Consider the following 19,161-nt stretch of genomic DNA (forward strand, 5'->3'; position numbering starts at 1 on the left):
GTTAGAACCTGCTTTTTTGGAGACCTCTTAGGGATACCTCACTTTTTATCCTGTTGGCACCCAGCCACACTCTACTGTCCTTCGACCTTCCTAATGCATTAAAAAAAGCTCCCATAGCTATGTATTGCATCCTGCTGGCCCTGCTCGCCCGCATTGCACAGTAAAGCATTGGGTCTAAAATAAGTCATGCAAGACCCCTTTCACACTGGGCGGTTTGCAGGCGCTACTGCGCTAAAAATAGCGCCTGCAAACCGACCTGAAACAGCGGCTGCTGTTTCTCCAGTGCTCTAGCAGGGCCGCTCCAAAAGTGCGGAGCGGTGAAGTAGCTCCTCCACACTGAAAGCAATGGGAAATTGCGCCTATACCACCGGAAATGCACCTCTGCAGAGGCACATTGCTGGCGAAATTAACCTTTTTTGACCGCTTCGCGGGGGGTAAAACCACACCGATAGCGGCCGAATACCGCCGCAATTTCGACAGTAAAGCTCCGCTAAAAATAGCGGCACTTTTCCGCCACCCCACCTCCCGCCCCAGTGTGAAAGGGCCTTAAGAAAACAAAAAGGATATATTTAAAAATTGCAATGCCATGTTGATTAGGGCAAGGAGGAACTTGAGAATGAAAAATATAATTGGAAGTGTCAGAATGTTGGAAAAAAACTAATATTTCTTCACGGAAACCAGTATTGATAGAATATGCAGGCTTTAATCTCTTAACTTTCTTAAAAGTGTAAACTGCCTGGCTTTAGTCCAACTTATTGTACACCAAATACAACAGGCAGAATGATGAATTAACAGAGGCACAACACCTTTTTGAATGGCATAATGATCTCGCAAATACAACTAGGCTAACCATCTATCTACATAATATTGAACATGGGAATTTTTTTTCCCCACAAAAGCTGGAAAAATCTCTGCCTTGAGACTGGCCCCCTTAACACACAGGCAAACATGATTAGACAGCAAGGCTGGAGAAAACAGAACTGGTGGGAAAAGGGTGTCTTACCTACATAGTAACATTACTTAAACACATGAACATTGAATATTTAGGTTAAATTAGGACACACTCCACACATGCACATTGTTCCATACAATTTTATTTGCTGTTCTCCTCTTTCTAACAAATGGAATGAATAATGCTGCTTGTTCATCACACACTAATGCTTATTTGGTAGAGGTTTAATGAGGCTGTAAAAAGGATATATGTTTTTATTAACAATTCCAAAAACCAAACAACCGATAAGTACCAAAGAATTGTAGTCTTATTTTTATTCCCCCCCTCCCCCCCCAAAGGCTCCTTTTAAATTGTTGTGGCTAAAGACTGGTTGTCATGGACATGATACATGCAAGTCTGGTGAAGCCTTGTGAAAAAACACAAAAAAAAACTTAGGACTACTGTAGCCGACATATCACACAGTGTAAAAACATGCACATTGCATAAAAAAATAAAACAAAGTGGACTCTTCAGAAGAGAGGAGAACACGCCTAGATTTAATTAAGCGGCTAACCTTCCTTATTCCAGCATCAATTAACACAGCCACTGATGTCTTGTTCATTTTTCACATGAAATGAAGATAATAAATTCAATTCGTCTTCCAAAAGAAAACAAAAATTGGTGATAAGAGGAAAAAAATATATTTTTATATTTATATATGCACATGTGCAAGAAAAGTACTCCCATAGTTAGAATTTAAAGAAAGTTTAATATATATTTTATTATAACAAAATAGGCAGTTATTGTGGGTAAAATATTAAAATCTGTCTACTAAGAATACACATACAGCATTAAGTCTATGAATCCAATTCTCCAAATGAGATGTAGAGATGTGATCTCCTGTAGTGTTTATTTACATTAGAGAGACTATGTTAATGACCTGAAAGATTCAACTATCTTTTCACAAAGGTGATCCATATCAAAAATTTGTCATTTTAAATTGTGTAATATGCATATGATTAATCAAGTTTAAAAGTCATTCATATAAAGAACGCTGGAGTACATACAATTCAACAAGACAAAACCAAAATAGATCTTATGACAAATGATTGAAGATAACCTTTCCATTGCAACAAGGTGCTTTAAAGCACATTGCAGAACCAAAATGTTATGCAATGCAGCAGCAACCAGGCAACAGAATGCTACAAGAACCTCTGCCTATGTATAGAACCGGATCAAGTCAAAAGAATAGAGAATTAAATGCATAGGCCAAACCATGCTGTTAAATGCAAATTGTGCAAAGATGCTCACAATATTAAGACCACTTATTTTATGTAATGTTTTTCATTTTTGAAAATTGTCTATAAAGCTTTTTTTTTTTTCTTTAAAATGTATTTGCAACTTTCCCTTAAACATTAAGGAATTTTTGCCACTTATTTTCTAACCTTAAATAACTGCTCTAGTCTTTCCACCTTCATTAAAAACAAAAGAAAAAACATTAAGAAATCAAATTTGACAGTATTAAAAATTAAATAAAATATAACCGTGTGAAAGGTGGTTGAAAGGGCAGCAAATAAGTGGCAAGAACAGTCCCATACAAACGGGGCCTGCTCCTATGGGAGAAGGTAAAGGATGCTGTGAATGGGCAGTGATAGGGGCTCCAGAGTTTTCCTCTTGTTTCATAACTTCTCTTTTGCAGGTATCCAGATGTAGGAGCCAGACTGTTCTTCTATGATCTGTTTCACGTGATTGTAAATTTCCTCCAAAGTGTCGCCCTGCACAATTGCTACAAAAAGAAAAGTGGCATCACAAATATTAGTGAGACAGCATTTGGTTTTTATACCAAACAGCATTTATCATGTTACATTTACCACAAAAGATTACTTTACCATACCTGCAAAAAATAACTAAAAAAAGGGAGAGAATGATTACTTACTGACGCCCAATGCAAGTCTTAAAAGGTTAGTTTACCTTTACCAAAAATCTGCCTAGGCTATTTACGTACCTCCTGAAGCCTGACTGGAATACTTCCAGTACATTGCTAAGTGAGGCCAAGTCGTTACTTTTCATCTTGACCACCACCCGAGTTATGGTCTATTGTGGGAAGGAGGTGGGACTTTGACTTCTGGGGGAAGATTCCACTACCCAATGCTTAAAATAGGATGAAACTGATGTGAAGCCAAAGTCAAGAATTACAGACAACAGGCATGACTACTTTAACAGGACATGGAGCCAGCAGAGGCTGAGAGTCAAGTAGCCAACAACAAGTGGAGTAACATAACTACCTGAATGGGGAGAACAGAGAAACATAAAGAAGGATTTTTGAATAACAGCTTACCTGTAAAATCCTTTTCTTTGAGTACACCACGGGACACAGAGCCTTAATCATTACATAGTGGGTTGTATGGTCACCAGAGGTGATTGGACACTGGCACAACCTATGAGAACAAGTTTCCCTCCATATACCCCTCCCATACAGGAAGTACCTCAGTTTTTGTAGCAAAGCAGTAAGTATCCCATTGAATGGGGAGGGGGGGGGGGGATCTGTGTTCCATGGTGTACTCAAAGAAAAGGATTTTACAAGTAAGCTGTTATTCAAAAATCCTTCTTTCTTTATCGTACACAGGGGACACAGAGCCTTAATCATTACATAGTGGGACGTCCCAGAGCAATGCTCTATATGAAGGGTGGGAGACACAGATCCATCAGGCCGCCAACGGACAAGAAGCCTTAGATCGCTGCCTGCAGCACACTACGCCCGAAGGCAGAAACCTCATGTCTCTCCCATCTATTTGATATAATTTTGTAAACGTATGGACTGAAGACCAAGTAGCAGCTTTACAGATCTGAGCCATTGAAGCCTGGTGATGCACTGCCCAAGAGGAACTGATCGCTCTGGTCAAGTGCGCCTTTACAGGAAAAGGAAGAATTACCTTCTTTAAATCATAAGCTTGACTAATCACTTGACGAATCCACCTGTCAATGGTGGATTTCGATACCGGTTGGCCCTTTTTGGGGCCATCTGGTATAATGAACAGAACATCTGTTTTACGCATCTGAGCCGTAGCCTGCAGATACATTTTTACTGCCCTCACTACATCCAGAGTGCGGCAATTCTTCCTCCGCTGTCTGAGGTTCGGGAAAAAAGGAAGGCAGCACAATGTCTTGATTTAAATGAAATGCCGATATCACCTTTGGCAGAACGGTAGGGTGAGGACGTAGTACAATTTTGTCTTTGTGACAAATTAAATAAGGTTCTTTAGAAGAAAGAGCTGCTAACTCCGATACCCTTCTGGCGGAAGAGATAGCAATCAAAAAGGCTACTTTCTTGCTCAAAAGAATAAAAAAAAAAATTGATGAATAGGTTCAAAAGGGTGCTCCTGCAGAGCTGACAATACTAGGTTCAAATCCCAAGGACACAAGGGTGATTAGACTGCTGGATTTATCCTCAGTACTCCTTGAATAAACGCTGAATGGTTTTTGAAAAAAAGGAGCCGATATTTGACCCTTGATGATACTCCGGTCTAAGAATTCTAAGAAAAAGGCGAGAATTCTACTTATGTCATATTTTAAGGGATTCCATTTCTTGGATTCACACGAACATAAGCTTCCCAGACTCTATAGTAGATTAGCCTAGAGGCTGGCTTTCTTGCACTGAGTGTAGAAAGTGCTGAACCTGAGACACCACGTTTCTTCAAGATGTAGATCTCAGTGGCCAGACCATCAAACTTAGCTTCTGTAAGGAAGGATGGAATACAGGACATTGTGACAGCAAGTCATGCCGGAGCGGAAGTACCCAAGGTCTTCCTACTGCCATCTTTATGATTTTGGCGTACCAGGGCCCCCTTGGCCAATTCGGGGCCACTAGGAGCACTGGTATTCTTTCCTTCTTGATCCTGCACAGCAATCCCTGTTAGAGAGGGATCAGAGGGAATGCAAAGATCAGTGAGAACTGATTCCACGGAATTGTCAACGCATCCATTCCGTAGGCCTGCAGATCTCTTGTCCTGGAAACAAAGCTGTCCAACTTTGTGTTGAGTCTGGAGGCTAGCAGGTCTATATCCGGGGTTCCCCATATATGGCATATTGCCTAAAAAACCTCCGGGTGGAGTGACCACTCTCCTGGTAGTAATCGCTGGCGACTTAGATAGTCCCACTTTCCAAGTCACTGGAAGGAAGGATCGTCCTTTTCGCACATTTTTGCTTTTCAACCACCAACTGATTCTTTGGCGGATCTGTGGAGACAGGTGCATGGGGAAATCCAAAGTTTGGCTCTTCCTGTCCCAGGCAGCTAGAATACCGGTCTGCAAATGCCTCGAATGAAACTGGACGTAAGGGACCGTTTTTGAAGGAGGCCACCATCTTCCCTAATAGTCTCATATGCACAGGCGAATAGATGGTCTCCTCCTTGCCCTGACTCTGTGGATTAAATCCCTTAGGGACTTGACTTTTGGTTCTGGCAGGAAAAGCCTGCCTAGGGTTGTATCTATGATCATGCCTAGATACTGTGCTCTTCTTTGAGCTTGTAGAGGATTTCTGTCGGTTTATCACCCATCCTAACTGCTCCAAGTATCTCACTGTATTGAGTATGGAGTGTTCTAGCTCCGCCTTTGACTGATCTATTACAAGCAGATCATCTAGATAGGCTGATACAGTTACCCCTTGTGCTCTTAGGTTCGCCAACACAGGGGCCAGGATCTTTGTAAACACCCGAGGTGCAGTTGCAAACCAAAAGGTAGAGTCACAAATTGAAAATGGCGATGCTCCACCGCAAACCTTAGAAATTTTTGGTGAGCGGGATAAATAGGCACGTGAAAATAGGCGTCTTTGATGTCTATAGACGCCAAAAATTCTCCGCCTTGTAGGGTGGCTACCACGGACCAAATGGTTTCCATTCAGAAATGGCGAATAACCAGATGCTGGTTTAGATCTTTCAGGTCCAGAATGGGTCTGATGTCTCCATTTGGTTTTAGAACTAAAAAAAGGTTTGAATAAAACCCTACACCATGCTCCCTTAGGGGAACCTCTTTGATTACCCCGAGACAGCAAATGATCCAAACCACGGAAAAAATAATCCCTCTTTAATGGATCTTTGGCGACCCCAGAATTTCGAAACCGATGGGATGGGATCTCTCGAAACTCCAGTTTGTACCCTAGGGATACAGCAGAGACTACCCATCTGTCCTGGACCTCTGTCTGCCAAGTTCCTAAAAACTTGCCGAAGCCGCCTGAAGCCAAGCGGGGGCAACCCTTCATGATGAAGCTTTGAGGTTCTGCTTATTAGATTGTTGACCCCACTGTTTCCTGAACTTCTGGGCCTTTCCCTGGTCTTTAGGCTTCGTGGCTGTCTGCGAAGGCCGTCGCCATTGCCTAGAAGATGGCCCAGGAGCTGGGGAGAGAGAACGCTTAAAGCAAGGACGCTTGTTTTTCTTATTCTCTGGCAACAGAGTAGTCTTGCCGCTTGATATCTTCTTGATATACCTCTCTAAATCCTCCCCAAAAAGCTGCTCCCCATGAAAGGGGAAACTAGTCAAAAGTTTTTTTACTGCTGACCAGTGCTTCAGCCAAAGGATTCTGCGCATGTGCACTAGCTGGAGTGTAAGGCGCGAAGCTTGCTGCATAGAATCTCTAATGGCGTCTACTGCAAAACAAAGCCCTGGGCATATTCTCCCAAAATTTGGCTTGCTCCGAGGGTAGGTCTTTTAACCTTTCCTTTACTTGATCCCTTAGGACTTGACACATACCCACTGTTGCCAGCGCAGGTTGGGTTACTGCGCCTGCTAGGAGAAAGGAAGATTTTAATAGAGATAAAAAATTCTCCTCAGAAGTTTCCTTGAATACCTGGGCATTATCTACCGGACAGGTTAAACTCTTATTAAGGCAAGAGATTGCCGCATCCACTGAAGGCAAGCTCCATTTTTTATTAAACTGTTCCTCCATTGGGTAAAGGACCTCAAATCTCCTGGGAGGAGAGAAGCGATTGTCTGGATGCTTCCAGTCTGCGTAAACCAGTTCCTTTCAAAAATGGATGAACCGGAAAGGACCAAGTAACTTTTGGGGACTTAAAGACCCCAACACAGACACAGGTGAGACAGTTAACTCAGAGAGAGGCAACTTAAATGCAGAGCGTACCATCTCAGTATAATATTGCACTTGTAATTGTTCAGCCCAGGAGGCAGAGAAATATTCTCCGAAATATCCGATGCCTCAGAGTCCTCATCTTTACCATCAGATAAAGGTATGTCCTCCTCACCCTCATCAGATTTCTCTGATGGGAGATCTGAAGCAACTGAGGGTCTTCTACCACGCGTATTAGCCCCCTGGCTCATCCTGCACAGGTGCATCATAAATCACCAGAGAGGAGGGTACCAAGTGGGATGGGTAGAGGCTCGTCTTAGGTGGCGATGGTTTCTTGTCTTTTTTAGCCCCTGTATTTTTCCTTTGGGAAGACACAATACAAAACAAAGCCAAGGTACCATCAACTGCATATACTTCTGTGCTAGTTAGAGGGGTTGTAAAGGTAAATGTTTTTTCACCTTAATGCATCCTATGCATTAAGGTGAAAAAACATCCGACGGTACCGCTCCCCTATTACCCCCGTTTTACTTACCTCACCCTTCGAAAGTCCCGCGCGCATCCTCGTGAACCCCTTCGGTTCCCAGTCTGGCCGTTGATTGGCTAGGCTGGACGGATTGATAGCAGCGCAGCCATTGGCTGGCGCTGCTGTCAGTCACATCCGATGACGCGGCGTGCCGGGGGCGGGGCCGAGTGATACAGTCGGCGGCCATGCCCGCTGCTGTATCACGGGAGCGCGCTCGCAAAAGCTTTCCACCAAGCAAGCTTGCTCGCATGAAGGTGGAAAGCTTTTGCGAGGAGGAGCCGAGACAGCCGCCGAGGGACCCCAGAAGACAAGATTCGGGGACACTCTGTGCAAAACGAGCTGCACAGTGGAGGTAAGTATAACATGTTTGTTATTTAAAAAAAAATTTTTTTTTTGCCTTTAGTGTTCCTTTAACCTCCCTGGCGGTATGATTCTGTCTGGAATTACATACCAAAAGCGGTACAATTATTTTGCAAGGAAATTTGGCGTTTTATGTAGGCCTGTAATTTTTAGGAATAACTCACTTAAATCTGACCAAACAAGAGTCTTGTAGGCATCCCGGGTATGATTTTTTTTTTAAAAACAAAATTATAAATTATAATATAATAAATAATTATAAATTATAACAAATAATATAATTATAATAAAAATTATTCAATAATGTTATCAACTCAAAATCACTGAAATTTGCTCAGTTGCAGAATTGTCGCTGTCATTACTTTTATTTTTTTATGACGAATTTCCCCACAAATCGCTATCGCACAATTCTGCAAGTGATTATAATTTATTATCGCTGTTTTCTAGCTGATCTAAAACCATTTTTGACATAAAGGGACACTTTTGGACAATCTACAGTTTGCAGGGAGAAAGAACAGTTTTTATTATATAAAAGTACATGTAGGGCACTGGACAGACCACTAGGGAGTGTGTATTTTTTACATACAGTACTGTAATCTATAACATTACAGTATACTGTATGTAATGTGTTTGTTTACTTTTTTGAATTTGGCTCCGTTCTCCGCTCCTGTGCGTCGTAACGTCACAGGGAACGGAGATCGGCGGCACACGGGGAGACTGTGAATCGAGCGAGGAGGACCCGCTCGCTCACACAGCGGGGTGGCATCGCTGGATCCAGGGACAAGGTAAGTAACTTGCCTGTGGATTCAGCGAGCAGGTAAGCCGCGCCGCTGCACACTCTGCACCTCCACCCCGAGCGTGACTCGGGGATACCGATTTTAGCATTAAAAATCCACCCCGAGTCACGCTCGGGTTTACCGCTAGGGGGGTTAAGCCTTTTACATCAGTATGCAACTAATCACACAGTTTCATGCTAAGTGGGTGTCCTCTCTTGAGGGTGCCAGATATCCAACCACAGAGACCTTACATGTCCTTGGCTGCTGTGTCCCATCCAGGGATAGCTGCAGGGCTGCCTGGCTTTTAAAACCTTCCTGCCTGTCACAAAAACGCTGTGACGACGTGCACGCGCGCACGTGCGCAACCCCCCTGGTCTTCCCCGCCCATAAAGCGTGCACACTTTAATGTTTTTAATGTTGCCCCTTTAGTTAGTAACATGGGGAAGGATTCTGCTCCCATTTAGGGCGAATTCAAGCCCTTCAACTTGAAGCTGTGCTGGGGAAAACCAGCCCTTCCCTGCAGGAAAGGAGGGTCTGGGTCGGAAGGCAGAGTTCTACAGCGAGGAGTGTGCTGGCTGAAAAGACCTGACACTGTATGGAGATTTTAGGTGAGTGAGACTCAGCTCTTTACTCCCTCTAGTGGCGTTATTAGAGAAGATACCCACTTTATAAGAAAAAAGTCTATAGGTTAAAAACGTAATACTTTTTTCTGCTTGCCTTGTCCACGGCGCAGGTTTTGCTAAAGGTCAGCTAAAAAAACAATCTTCACCCATCACCGCAGGTATTGTGTGCCAACCTTCAGGGATATGGGTTCCTACTTAAAGGATGCCTCTTCCCTGGGCCTTGTAAAAGACTCTGCCAGGACTTTTAGCGTTTGAAAAAAAGCGAACGTGCTGGACCCCAGAGCCCAGTTCTCCGAAGAGGGACATTACAGGCGATGCATCATGCGCAAGGCCCGCATACCACCCAATGGGGCGTAATAAAATAAGCATCTTGGATAGAGCCGAAGTATAGCTCTTTTGCCCAAAGGGCCTCCATGGCAGAGCTTCCTTAGCACTTATTCTCATTGCATCCAATCTTCTTAGACACTGGCGAAAAAACTGAGGTACTTCCTGTATGGGAGGGGTAATATGGAGGGAAACTTGTTCTCATAGGTTGTGCCAGTGTCCAATCAACTCTGGTGACCATACAACCCACAATGTAATGATTAAGGCTCTGTGTCCTGTGGTGTACGATAAAGAAAGAATGATCAACAAAAAGGGAACACTGGCAGGTTTCCCAGACTCAAAACAAATCTAAGAAAAAATTGGACAACAGGTTAAGATCAGCCAGTCTAAAGCCTCATTCACACGATCGGACTTCCATCTGACTTTTCCGTGGATTTTTGTCTGACAGCATTTTTCGTGAACTTGGTATGCATTCACACGGCAGAACATTTTCAGCCAACATACACCAAACTTTGTGGTTTTTCAGCTCTTTACACCCACCCTTTGGGCAACTTCTGCTATTGTCTGATGTTTAGCATTGTTTCAGAGCATGCATGTTTGTACTTTGGATTTTATAGTCTGACGGATTTGTGTACACACGATCGGATAATCCGACGTAATATATTTATTGTCAGACAGTTGGTGAGCATGAACAGCCAACATTTATTGTCGTTAATGCCGCCAACAATTGTCTGATGGAGCATACACACGGTCAGATTATCCGACAACACGGCCATCAGACAATTATTTTCGTAAAATCCGATCGTGTGTACGGGCCGTAAGGAAGACCATCTCCAACCCTTAAACTTCTGATCCTAGATATCAGGTAAGAAAGGCTCCAATGAGTAGGGAAGTGTTATACAACTGTCCAATCTCATGACAAAATAGAACAATTCCCCAAGAGAACTGGTCAAGGACTGCGGAAATTGGAGAAAATACCTTCTGAAAACACCTGAAGGCAGAGAGACTGACAAAAGGGTAAAAGGGTGCAAAAAGTAACCCCCACAGAAAATAGTGGGAAGACAAACATCCCATACTGGTGCATCAACACCAGAAAAAAGTAGGATAAGCAGGCCTGTACACAAGGACAACTAGCACTTTCACTAAAAGCCGACAGGAAAAACAGGTCTGTGTACCTGATCTTGGGAATGGGAATATATATGTCCTCTAATTTGCCACAATCCAGTAAAGCGTCCACAGCTGTAGAATGAATGGAAAGAACCTTAGCAAGCGAATTTGGGGGAGGGTCACAATGGACCGCTTCATAAACCAAGGGTACATATGAAGGACCAATAGATCCATAGGAGCTGCTTGCAGGTCTTGCCTCAAGTCCAGACTCCCAGATACCAAAGGGGAGATTGAGTAAGTGTCCCCCCACTAGCCCCTAAATGGGAAGGAGATGAGACTTTGTGACTGTTGGACAGGATTCCACCAACTCCGAGGGTGCAGAATGAAAACTAGGATCGGGTCAGCCTTGCTCATTGGTGACCAATAGCTACCAGCAATATAAAGCCCCAATATGAAACTTTCAAGAGATGGGCCCCTAAGAATTCTGGCTATCTGATCCAGTTAATCGGACCACTTTCACAAGAGTCCCTTTAGGCGTACCATAAATGGGAACATCAGGGAAAAGAAGAACACAAAATGGTGGACATAAGGTCCAATGCAATCAACAAGTACCAGTGCCAGGACACCAAGTGAGCAGGACCCTGCTAGGTGAGGGAGCAGTGGAAACTGGTCCCAACTGACTAACTTAGTAGATACCTCTGGAAAGAGGGCTTATTGAGAATTAGCATTATTCAACGATAGAAAAAGTTTCCCTGAGGAGAGCGATTACCCTTGTAGGGGGTAACTTTGAAAGTAGAGTGACCAGACGTCCCCGGTTTCCGGGGACAATCCCTGGTTTTGTCTCCGCTTTGCAGGGCCGGGGACGTCTGGTCACCAGACATCCTAAGTCTCCCGCGAGGTGCGGGAGTGTCCCGCAGTTGGTCTGCAGGTCCCGGACACACACCAGTGGCAGCAACGCTAACTGATCACTGGTTGCTAGGGCCGCCCCGCCTGGTGTCTAGCAACCAGTGGGGCTGGGTCGGGAGAGAGACCGCGTCAGTGTTGCACTGGCTCCACCCACCTTTAACTTCTCCGGCTCCCAAAGTCCGCCACCCGGCAGCTTGATGCAGATACAGGAAAGGTCTCTGGCCAGGAAGAGAGAAAGAATGATCGTGGAGCCATGGGGATGATGGCAGCGGCAGCTGCACCGGCCACCTCTCTCCCCGGAGAGTTACAGTCTCAGCCTCGCCTTAAGTCTACATTCCTGCTGTGGAGGACAGCCGGTACTGAACTTGGAGAGCTGGAGATGGTGCACTGCAGCATGGACTGGTCTCAGAGCTGTCAGACTCTGTGCAGCACAGCAGCAGGTCAGTGTGTGATCGCCAGGCCAGCTGTTTAGTACCAAGCAGGCTGAGTGTTCCTTCCCAGTGCCCTTTCACCAGGTGCTATTCCCTAACCTATATCCAATTACCCTGATTTCTATATGCACTGAGTGCACACTGATATCTGTACACTGAGTGCCATTTGGTGTACAGATATGACAGATATCATTGTCAGAGGTACTAGCATTCGGTGTAGAGAGATCAGTGTTTATATATATATATATTGGGAATAGCACTTCGTGACTACTATTCCCCATGTATAACACTGACATCCATACATGGAGTGCCACTCCATGTACAGATGCCACTGTTATATATAGGGAATAGCACTCAGTGTACAGATAGCCAGGGGCGCACTGACCATTTGGGCACCAGGGCACTGCTCGAGGGTCCGGGACCAGTAGAGGCCCCATTAAGACTTCACCCACTTACGTGCCCATGGAGGGAACAGTCTGCACAGCTGAGGATAGTGTACACACGTGGGGTGCACAGCTCCTCCACAGGTATGGGAGCTTGCCCACTGTCCTATGCCGTGTCCGGGGACAGCTTCGCTCATGTTCCATCCTCTCCAAGCCTAAATAAAAAACGCTATCAGCCCAGTCTGGACTCTGCACCCCCGTCTGTCTTTTTCTTTCTCTATCCGACTTGGCATGGTGAATGGGTAAAGCCTCTTCTATGCCTGAGCTGGGGGCACAATCCCAGGACCCAGCCTAATCCCTGGGGCCACACAGCATTGCCCACTACCAACAACGAATGAGCACTGCACTCCACAGTAAGTTTCCTGCCACTAAGAAAACCCATGTCTCACCCCCACTCTCTCTCAACCTCCTCTCTCTTTCCCTCCCTCTCTCAGGGTGCCCTCTCCATCCACCATCCTCTCTTTCTGAGCCCCTCTCTCTCAGCCCCCCATCTCTCTGTCATTCACCCCACCCCTCTCTCAGCCCCCCTACCTGTTTCAAGCAGAAATACTGCACATATTGACTCCTAGCCCCATGACCATTTCAAATCACTCAAGTGCTCATGGTGGTTAGAGTGTTCCTTTAATATCTTTCAGAAGTAAACATCTGTATACTGATTCCATTTAATTTTGATCACTCCTCTAGTTGTGTTAAATTGAGTTTGTCACCTTCCTGAATTCGTTTTTGCGGGTTGTGATGTCTAGGTCACCAATCTATACATTTGCCTGGGCTGTGAAATATCCAGTGCGCTTCCCCCCCCCCCATTAAGTCCTGATGGGGTTTGGTCTGTCTCTGGCGGGGAGGGGCGGGCGCCGCCAGATTATACAGGAGTGGGGATCTCCCACTTACCCAGCTGTCAGACGAAGTCCCACCTCCTTAGCCGACTCATATGATAGGCAGCACACTGGTGACGTCCATCATAGGTGGCGTGACTTTGTCTGAGGACAGCGGCCGCACGGGGTAAACAGGAGATACCTGCTCTACAATCCGACTCCAAATATCCACAATACTACCCCTCATCAGGCTGTGAAAAGAAAAGGGGGTGGCCATATGTTTCTCGAAAAAGACTCCCTTTACCCCCATCACCGTAATGAAGGAAAAGGGTGGGAGATATATCATGGTGGTTGGTCGTATTCATGACCAGTTAGTATCCCTCATGTCCTACTATGCCCCTAATTCGGGACAAGCGGAATTATTTACCTCCATGCTCAAGATCCTTATGCCCAAGGTCCAAGGACAGGTGATTATGGGAGGGGACAGCAATATCCCGCTGGACCGCACCCTAGACAGATCCGATGCGGTGAGGGCAGTCCTCAAACAAGTAACCAAGAATAGCAACAAGATAGCTCAACTGTTACATCTGTATGGTCTGGTTGACGCCTGGCAGGAAGACGATCCATCCCCCAGAGACTATACCTATTTTTCCCACGTGCATAGAACGTATTCACGTATAGACCACGTATTAACTCACACAGCGTTATTACCATTTATAATAGCGACAAAGATCTTGACTGGTCCCTGGTCGGATCACTTCCCTGTTAAAGTATCACTCAAGAATATGGGCAAAGCCCTCTCCTTGAACGCTTCCATGTTAAATGACCCAGTCTTGTACTCGGAAATAGAAATTAAATTATGGGCATTCTTTCGGGATAATTTACCGTCAGAGATCTCTCCTGCCATAAACTGGGCTGCCCATAAGGCTACCATATGGGGGAAGCTTATCCAGCTGGCTGCTAGATCTAAACCTAATCGAGATCGCACCATCAAACAGCCTCCTAGATCAGGGGTGTCAAACTCAATTTCATCATGGGCCACATCAGCATTAAGATTTCCCTCAAAAGGGCAAGTTGTATCTGTAAGATTAGATGTCCACCGCATTCCCCTCCCCATTAGATGTCAAGAGCCACTCCACCATCAGAAGTTGAGTTCCCCATCCTCCCACAGTGCACCCCCCTTTCCTTATGCTGCTGCTGGGAAGAAGCTGGATGCATTGCTTGAAAGCAGAAATTAAGGGTCTGGAGGAGGACCAGAGGAGGGCTGGAGCTTTCCTGCAGCTGCAGGAGGTGCAAGGGCCAAATTATATGGCCTGTAGGTACAGATTCGGCCCGCAGGCCTTGTGTTTGACACCTGTGGTTTGGAGACTTGGTGAATTACATTCTTCAGAGCATCAACACAAAATATGTGGCATTAGCTGTAATTACTGTAAGAATGGGGTCCTCAAGAAATGTTCCCAGTCTCTATTCCTTTTACTTGTCTAATTAGCAACAGTCTGGCAAACAGAAATAGCCGGCTGCAGGGCTGCACCTGCATGAGCCAACTAGGCCTTTAATGCCTGGTACACACAAGACAGTTTTTTGTCATTCAATCCAGCTGGCGCAACTATGTGATGTTAGTACTAATACAGCAATCTCCCCACTGAGCTATTGTGTTCCGAGTTGGCAAGTGATCTCATTGTTAACCGATTCTTCCAGGACTTTAGCAACAGTTGAGATTCTGCAGATTCATGCCATTACATCCATGATCTGCTGATTATGGGTGCAATGCTTTACAGGCTGCAGTGTAAAGAAATAATAAATGCACCTTTTTTTTACTTGCAAATTGATGTGCTTTTATTTTTTAAAGAAAAGGTGAACTTGGCCTTTAGGCTTCAAGCACACTAGAAAGTTATAAACTGCTTTATAAACGCTGGACCAAAAATGCTAATGTTTTAACGATTTTTTTGCCAACGTTTAGCTTAGTTTGTAAGCTACGTTTAGTAGTGTCAACGTTAAGGAGCAGGGCTGCTGGCGTCCTTTAAATTTTGGTCCAGATGAAGGCTCCCTGCTCGTATGCGCCCCCTCTTCCTGGCCTGCCAGGCTGCATGCTCGGATAAGCGGCACCTGGTATGGATTTTGGGGGTAGGGGCCCTTTTATTATTTCAAGAGAGTTCAGAAATTGTGGATAAGAAACCTGGGATGATCATCAGCCCCCTTCCACTGCCTGTAAAAGTGATCCAGTGGCTGTAGAGCTGCTCAGATAACGTTACTTTGTAGGCAATCGCTTACTGAAAAAAAATGCCGGGATCATGGCTGTAGCCTTAACCATGATCTAAGTATAACCGCCTCAATAGGAAAATGTATATACACATACAGCAGTACTGAGGTTGTTAAAGCAATCTACAGGAGGTGGCCAGAACTAGTTCTTGAGGCAGTCTATTCCAGGTTTTCACAGCTCTTACTGTAAAGTTATTCCATGTGTGGAGAAGGTTAAATCTCTTCTTCCAGATGTAAAAAGGATCCCTTTTGTCGTCAAATGACCTGAAAGTGAATAATGCTACACAAAGTACACTATATGGACCACCTATATATTTCACATAGTGATCATATGCCCCCTTAAATTGCCTCCACTTAAGGCTCCTCCATGCATTTTAACCGTTCTATTCATTTTGCCCTGGAGTAAATTGCTGCGGGTAAGCGAACAACTATTACCCTGAATGGTGTTCTCAGTTTCCTGTATGCGTGTTACTAGGCCCTTTTGTCCCAGCTCCCTTGAACCCATGAACTGCCATTGGCAAGTGAGGATCCCCAGGGGGGTGCTCAAGGTGCAGACTGGATGGGGTTTTTTCATGTCTGGATACAGGAGTCAATTGTCTGAAACACACACATCCTTTAAATAATCCTGAACCCATGATTACCATAGAAGAGAGACAGACATTCTTACTAAATGACAAACCTGTAAAATGCTCTGTGAACTCCTGCTCCAGTTTCATAGCTCTTTCAAATGTTTTACGGGCTTGATCCTCTGTTAGACGTTTATTCATCTCCCTGGTCGGATACACACAAACCACTGAATTAGTGAACACTGTTATTGCGATTAACTCTACTTATGGTAAAGGCTTGTTTTTTATTTAAATAACATGTTATACTTGCCACCTCTGTGCAGTTTGTTTGGCACAGAGCAGTTTCTCTTCTTGGGTCCCTCTTCGCTGATCCTAGCCCCTCCCTCTTTTGAGTGCCCCTCAGCCAGCAGCTTGCTACAGGAGGCACCCAAGCCGAGTCAGAGCTCCATGTATCCATTCAGACACGGAGCCCCGACCTGGCCCAGCCCCTAAATTGGCTGACTGACTTTGATTGACAGCCGCAGGAGCCAATTACGCCACTGCTCTGACTCAGCCAATCAGGAGGAGTGAGGGGATCGTGGACATTGGGTGCTGCTACACACAGAAGGTTTTATATTTTGGAGAGGTTGTAAAGGTTAATTTTTTTCACCTTAATGCATCCCAACGGCCCCCCCGTTTTATTTACCTGAGCCTGTTCACCTGCTGCGCTCGCCCCCGGCATCTTCTTCTCCACTCAGTCTGGCCGTTGATTAGGTAGAGTGGATGGATTGATAGCAGTTCAGCCATTGGCTCGCGCTGCTGTCAATCACATCCAATGACACGGCGTGCCGGGGGGCAGGGCCAAGTGATACAGGGAGAGAGCTCCCATGAAGGGGGTTAGTTCTTGCAGGGAAAAGCAGAGACAGCAAAACGAGCTGCACAGTGGAAGTATAACATGTTTGTTATTTAAAAAAAAAAAAAATCTTAATAAATCATCCTTTACAACTCCTTTAAGGCATAAAATGCCTTAAGATAAAAAACCTTCTGCGTTTACAACTCCTTTAAGCTTCTTCAGGTATTTCTGTATGTTTAATGAACACCACATAGTATGGAGAGAGAAATAACTTTATATAAATGACAAATTTAATATCAGTAGCGCTTCCATATACTGTAAAATTAATCAAAAGGTTGAAAATTCCAAAATTATAGCAATCAGCCTCAAGGAAATTTGGTTCTAAACAAATCAATACACTGCCAATTTTTTTTTTCACTTGGACATAAAAGCAAAAAAAACAATGCAAATTTTAACGTGAGTGAATGTTCCATGACAATAAAATATAACTTCCAGGGAGTGAATAAGAATCTAACACATATATTACAATCCTAGGCTGTATAAAGGACATGGTGCAGAAGTGTTCTTCTCGAAATCCAAACCTACCTCTAACTGCATGACCAGTCAACAAACTTACCTTACAATGGTGTTAAATTTAGAATCTGAAACAAGAGCTGGACTTGCCTGAAAAATCTATTTATTGGAGTACATCACGGGACACAGTTGGCCCATATTAACCCTTACTTAATGGGCTATGTGCCACCTATAGGTTATCAAAGAGACAGGAGTCCTCCCCTATATAACCCCTTTCATGGAGGAAGTGCTTCAGTTTTTTGGCAAATAATGAATCCCTCAGAGGGGTGGGACCTCTGTGTCCCATGATGTTTTTCAAGAAATGGATTTTTAGAAGTACAAAAATTTCGTTTTCTTTATCGCTTATTAGGGGTGGGAGACACAGCCATCAAAGCGGCTATACACCAGTCCGCAAGACACTACGACCAGAAGGTAACATCCTAAGTGATACTTGCATCCACCCAATACTATCTAAGGATGTGAATCAAAGACCGGGTTTGCAGCCTTGTAAACCTGATCCATGGGGGCCTGATGATGAATACCCCAGGAGGCAGCTACACGTCATGGGAAATTGTGTAGTCCTTCCCTTTAAGCCGTAGGATTGGACGATTTGCTGTTGAATCCAGTGGGAAGCAGCCACCTTACATTAGCAGCCAGATGACCCGCCTTTAGTCCTTCAGGAAGAAAAATAAAAGGGATTTTGCCCAAAAGCAGAAGTCAATTCCAAATGCATCTTTACAGCTCACACAAAGTCCAATGTGTGAAGGACCCTGTCCCTTGGCGACAGGCTTGGGAATGAAAAAAGGAAATCTACAGCAGAAAACGAGAAGACTCGCAGCAAAATAAATAACAATCTGCCTCTTGAAAAAAATTGCCAAGGCAGAGATCTGCCCCTAGATGGCACACACAAACCCACTCCAGGTAGAGAAAAGACAGGATGCGACTATATTTGTAGGAGTGGAAACCCCTGGAAGTCTTCCTGGCTCTTAAAGCAGGACTGACGTCGGCTACCCCTCGATGCTTCATAATTCTGGCTTCAATAACAAAGCCGTTAAACGTAGAACGTAAATGGACTGGACCCCGGAAAAAAAAGTCTGGCCGAGCCGAAAGCGCACATGAACCGTCTATCGCCATATTTACGATGTTGGCATACCATATTCTCCTGGGCCAAGTCCGTGCAACCAGAATCAGAGATGTTCCTTCCAAGATGACAAGATGTAAAAACAGAATAGGAAAACTGTTCCCACGACATCACCAGAGCGTCTACTGCCAAAACCTGTGGATCCCTGGTTCTGGAGACAAACCCGTCAGCTTTGCATTGGATCAGGGAAAGGAATCACCGCTCCAGGTGGATCTAAGCAGACAGACAATTAGAAGAACCTCTCAGGAGTCGAAGGTGCTGGCAATGCACAAGGCAAACATGGAAGAAGTGGATGGACAGCCGCACTCCAAAGGAACTTGAAGAAGTAGTCTTTATTAATAAAAACTGGACATAAAAATCCAAAAATACAGTCACATGAGGGGACAGCCGACGCGTTTCGCACACTGTTAGTGCTGAGCCATGACTAAGCACCAACAGTGTGCGAAACGCGTCGGATGTCCCCTCATGTGACTGTATTTTTGGATTTATATGTCCAGTTC

General features: G+C 44.7%; 1 protein-coding gene across 19 annotated transcripts in view; it reads right to left on the reverse strand.

Moving 5' to 3' along the window:
- Positions 1–1,076: 1,076 nt before the first annotated feature.
- DLG1 (discs large MAGUK scaffold protein 1) overlaps positions 1,077–19,161 on the reverse strand; it is a 370,222-nt gene continuing 352,137 nt past the window's right edge. For all 19 annotated transcript variants that reach the window (XM_040349479.1, XM_040349474.1, XM_040349473.1 and 16 more), the window contains 2 exons: positions 16,250–16,341; positions 1,077–2,717 (listed from right to left, as the gene is read on the reverse strand). In XM_040349479.1, the coding sequence (XP_040205413.1) occupies positions 2,611–2,717; positions 16,250–16,341 (199 nt within the window). In that variant the 3' untranslated portion in view covers positions 1,077–2,610. The remainder of the gene's footprint in view (positions 2,718–16,249; positions 16,342–19,161) is intronic.

Source organism: Rana temporaria, chromosome 4, assembly GCF_905171775.1.
Source record: "Rana temporaria chromosome 4, aRanTem1.1, whole genome shotgun sequence".
Classification (NCBI taxonomy): domain Eukaryota; kingdom Metazoa; phylum Chordata; class Amphibia; order Anura; family Ranidae; genus Rana; species Rana temporaria.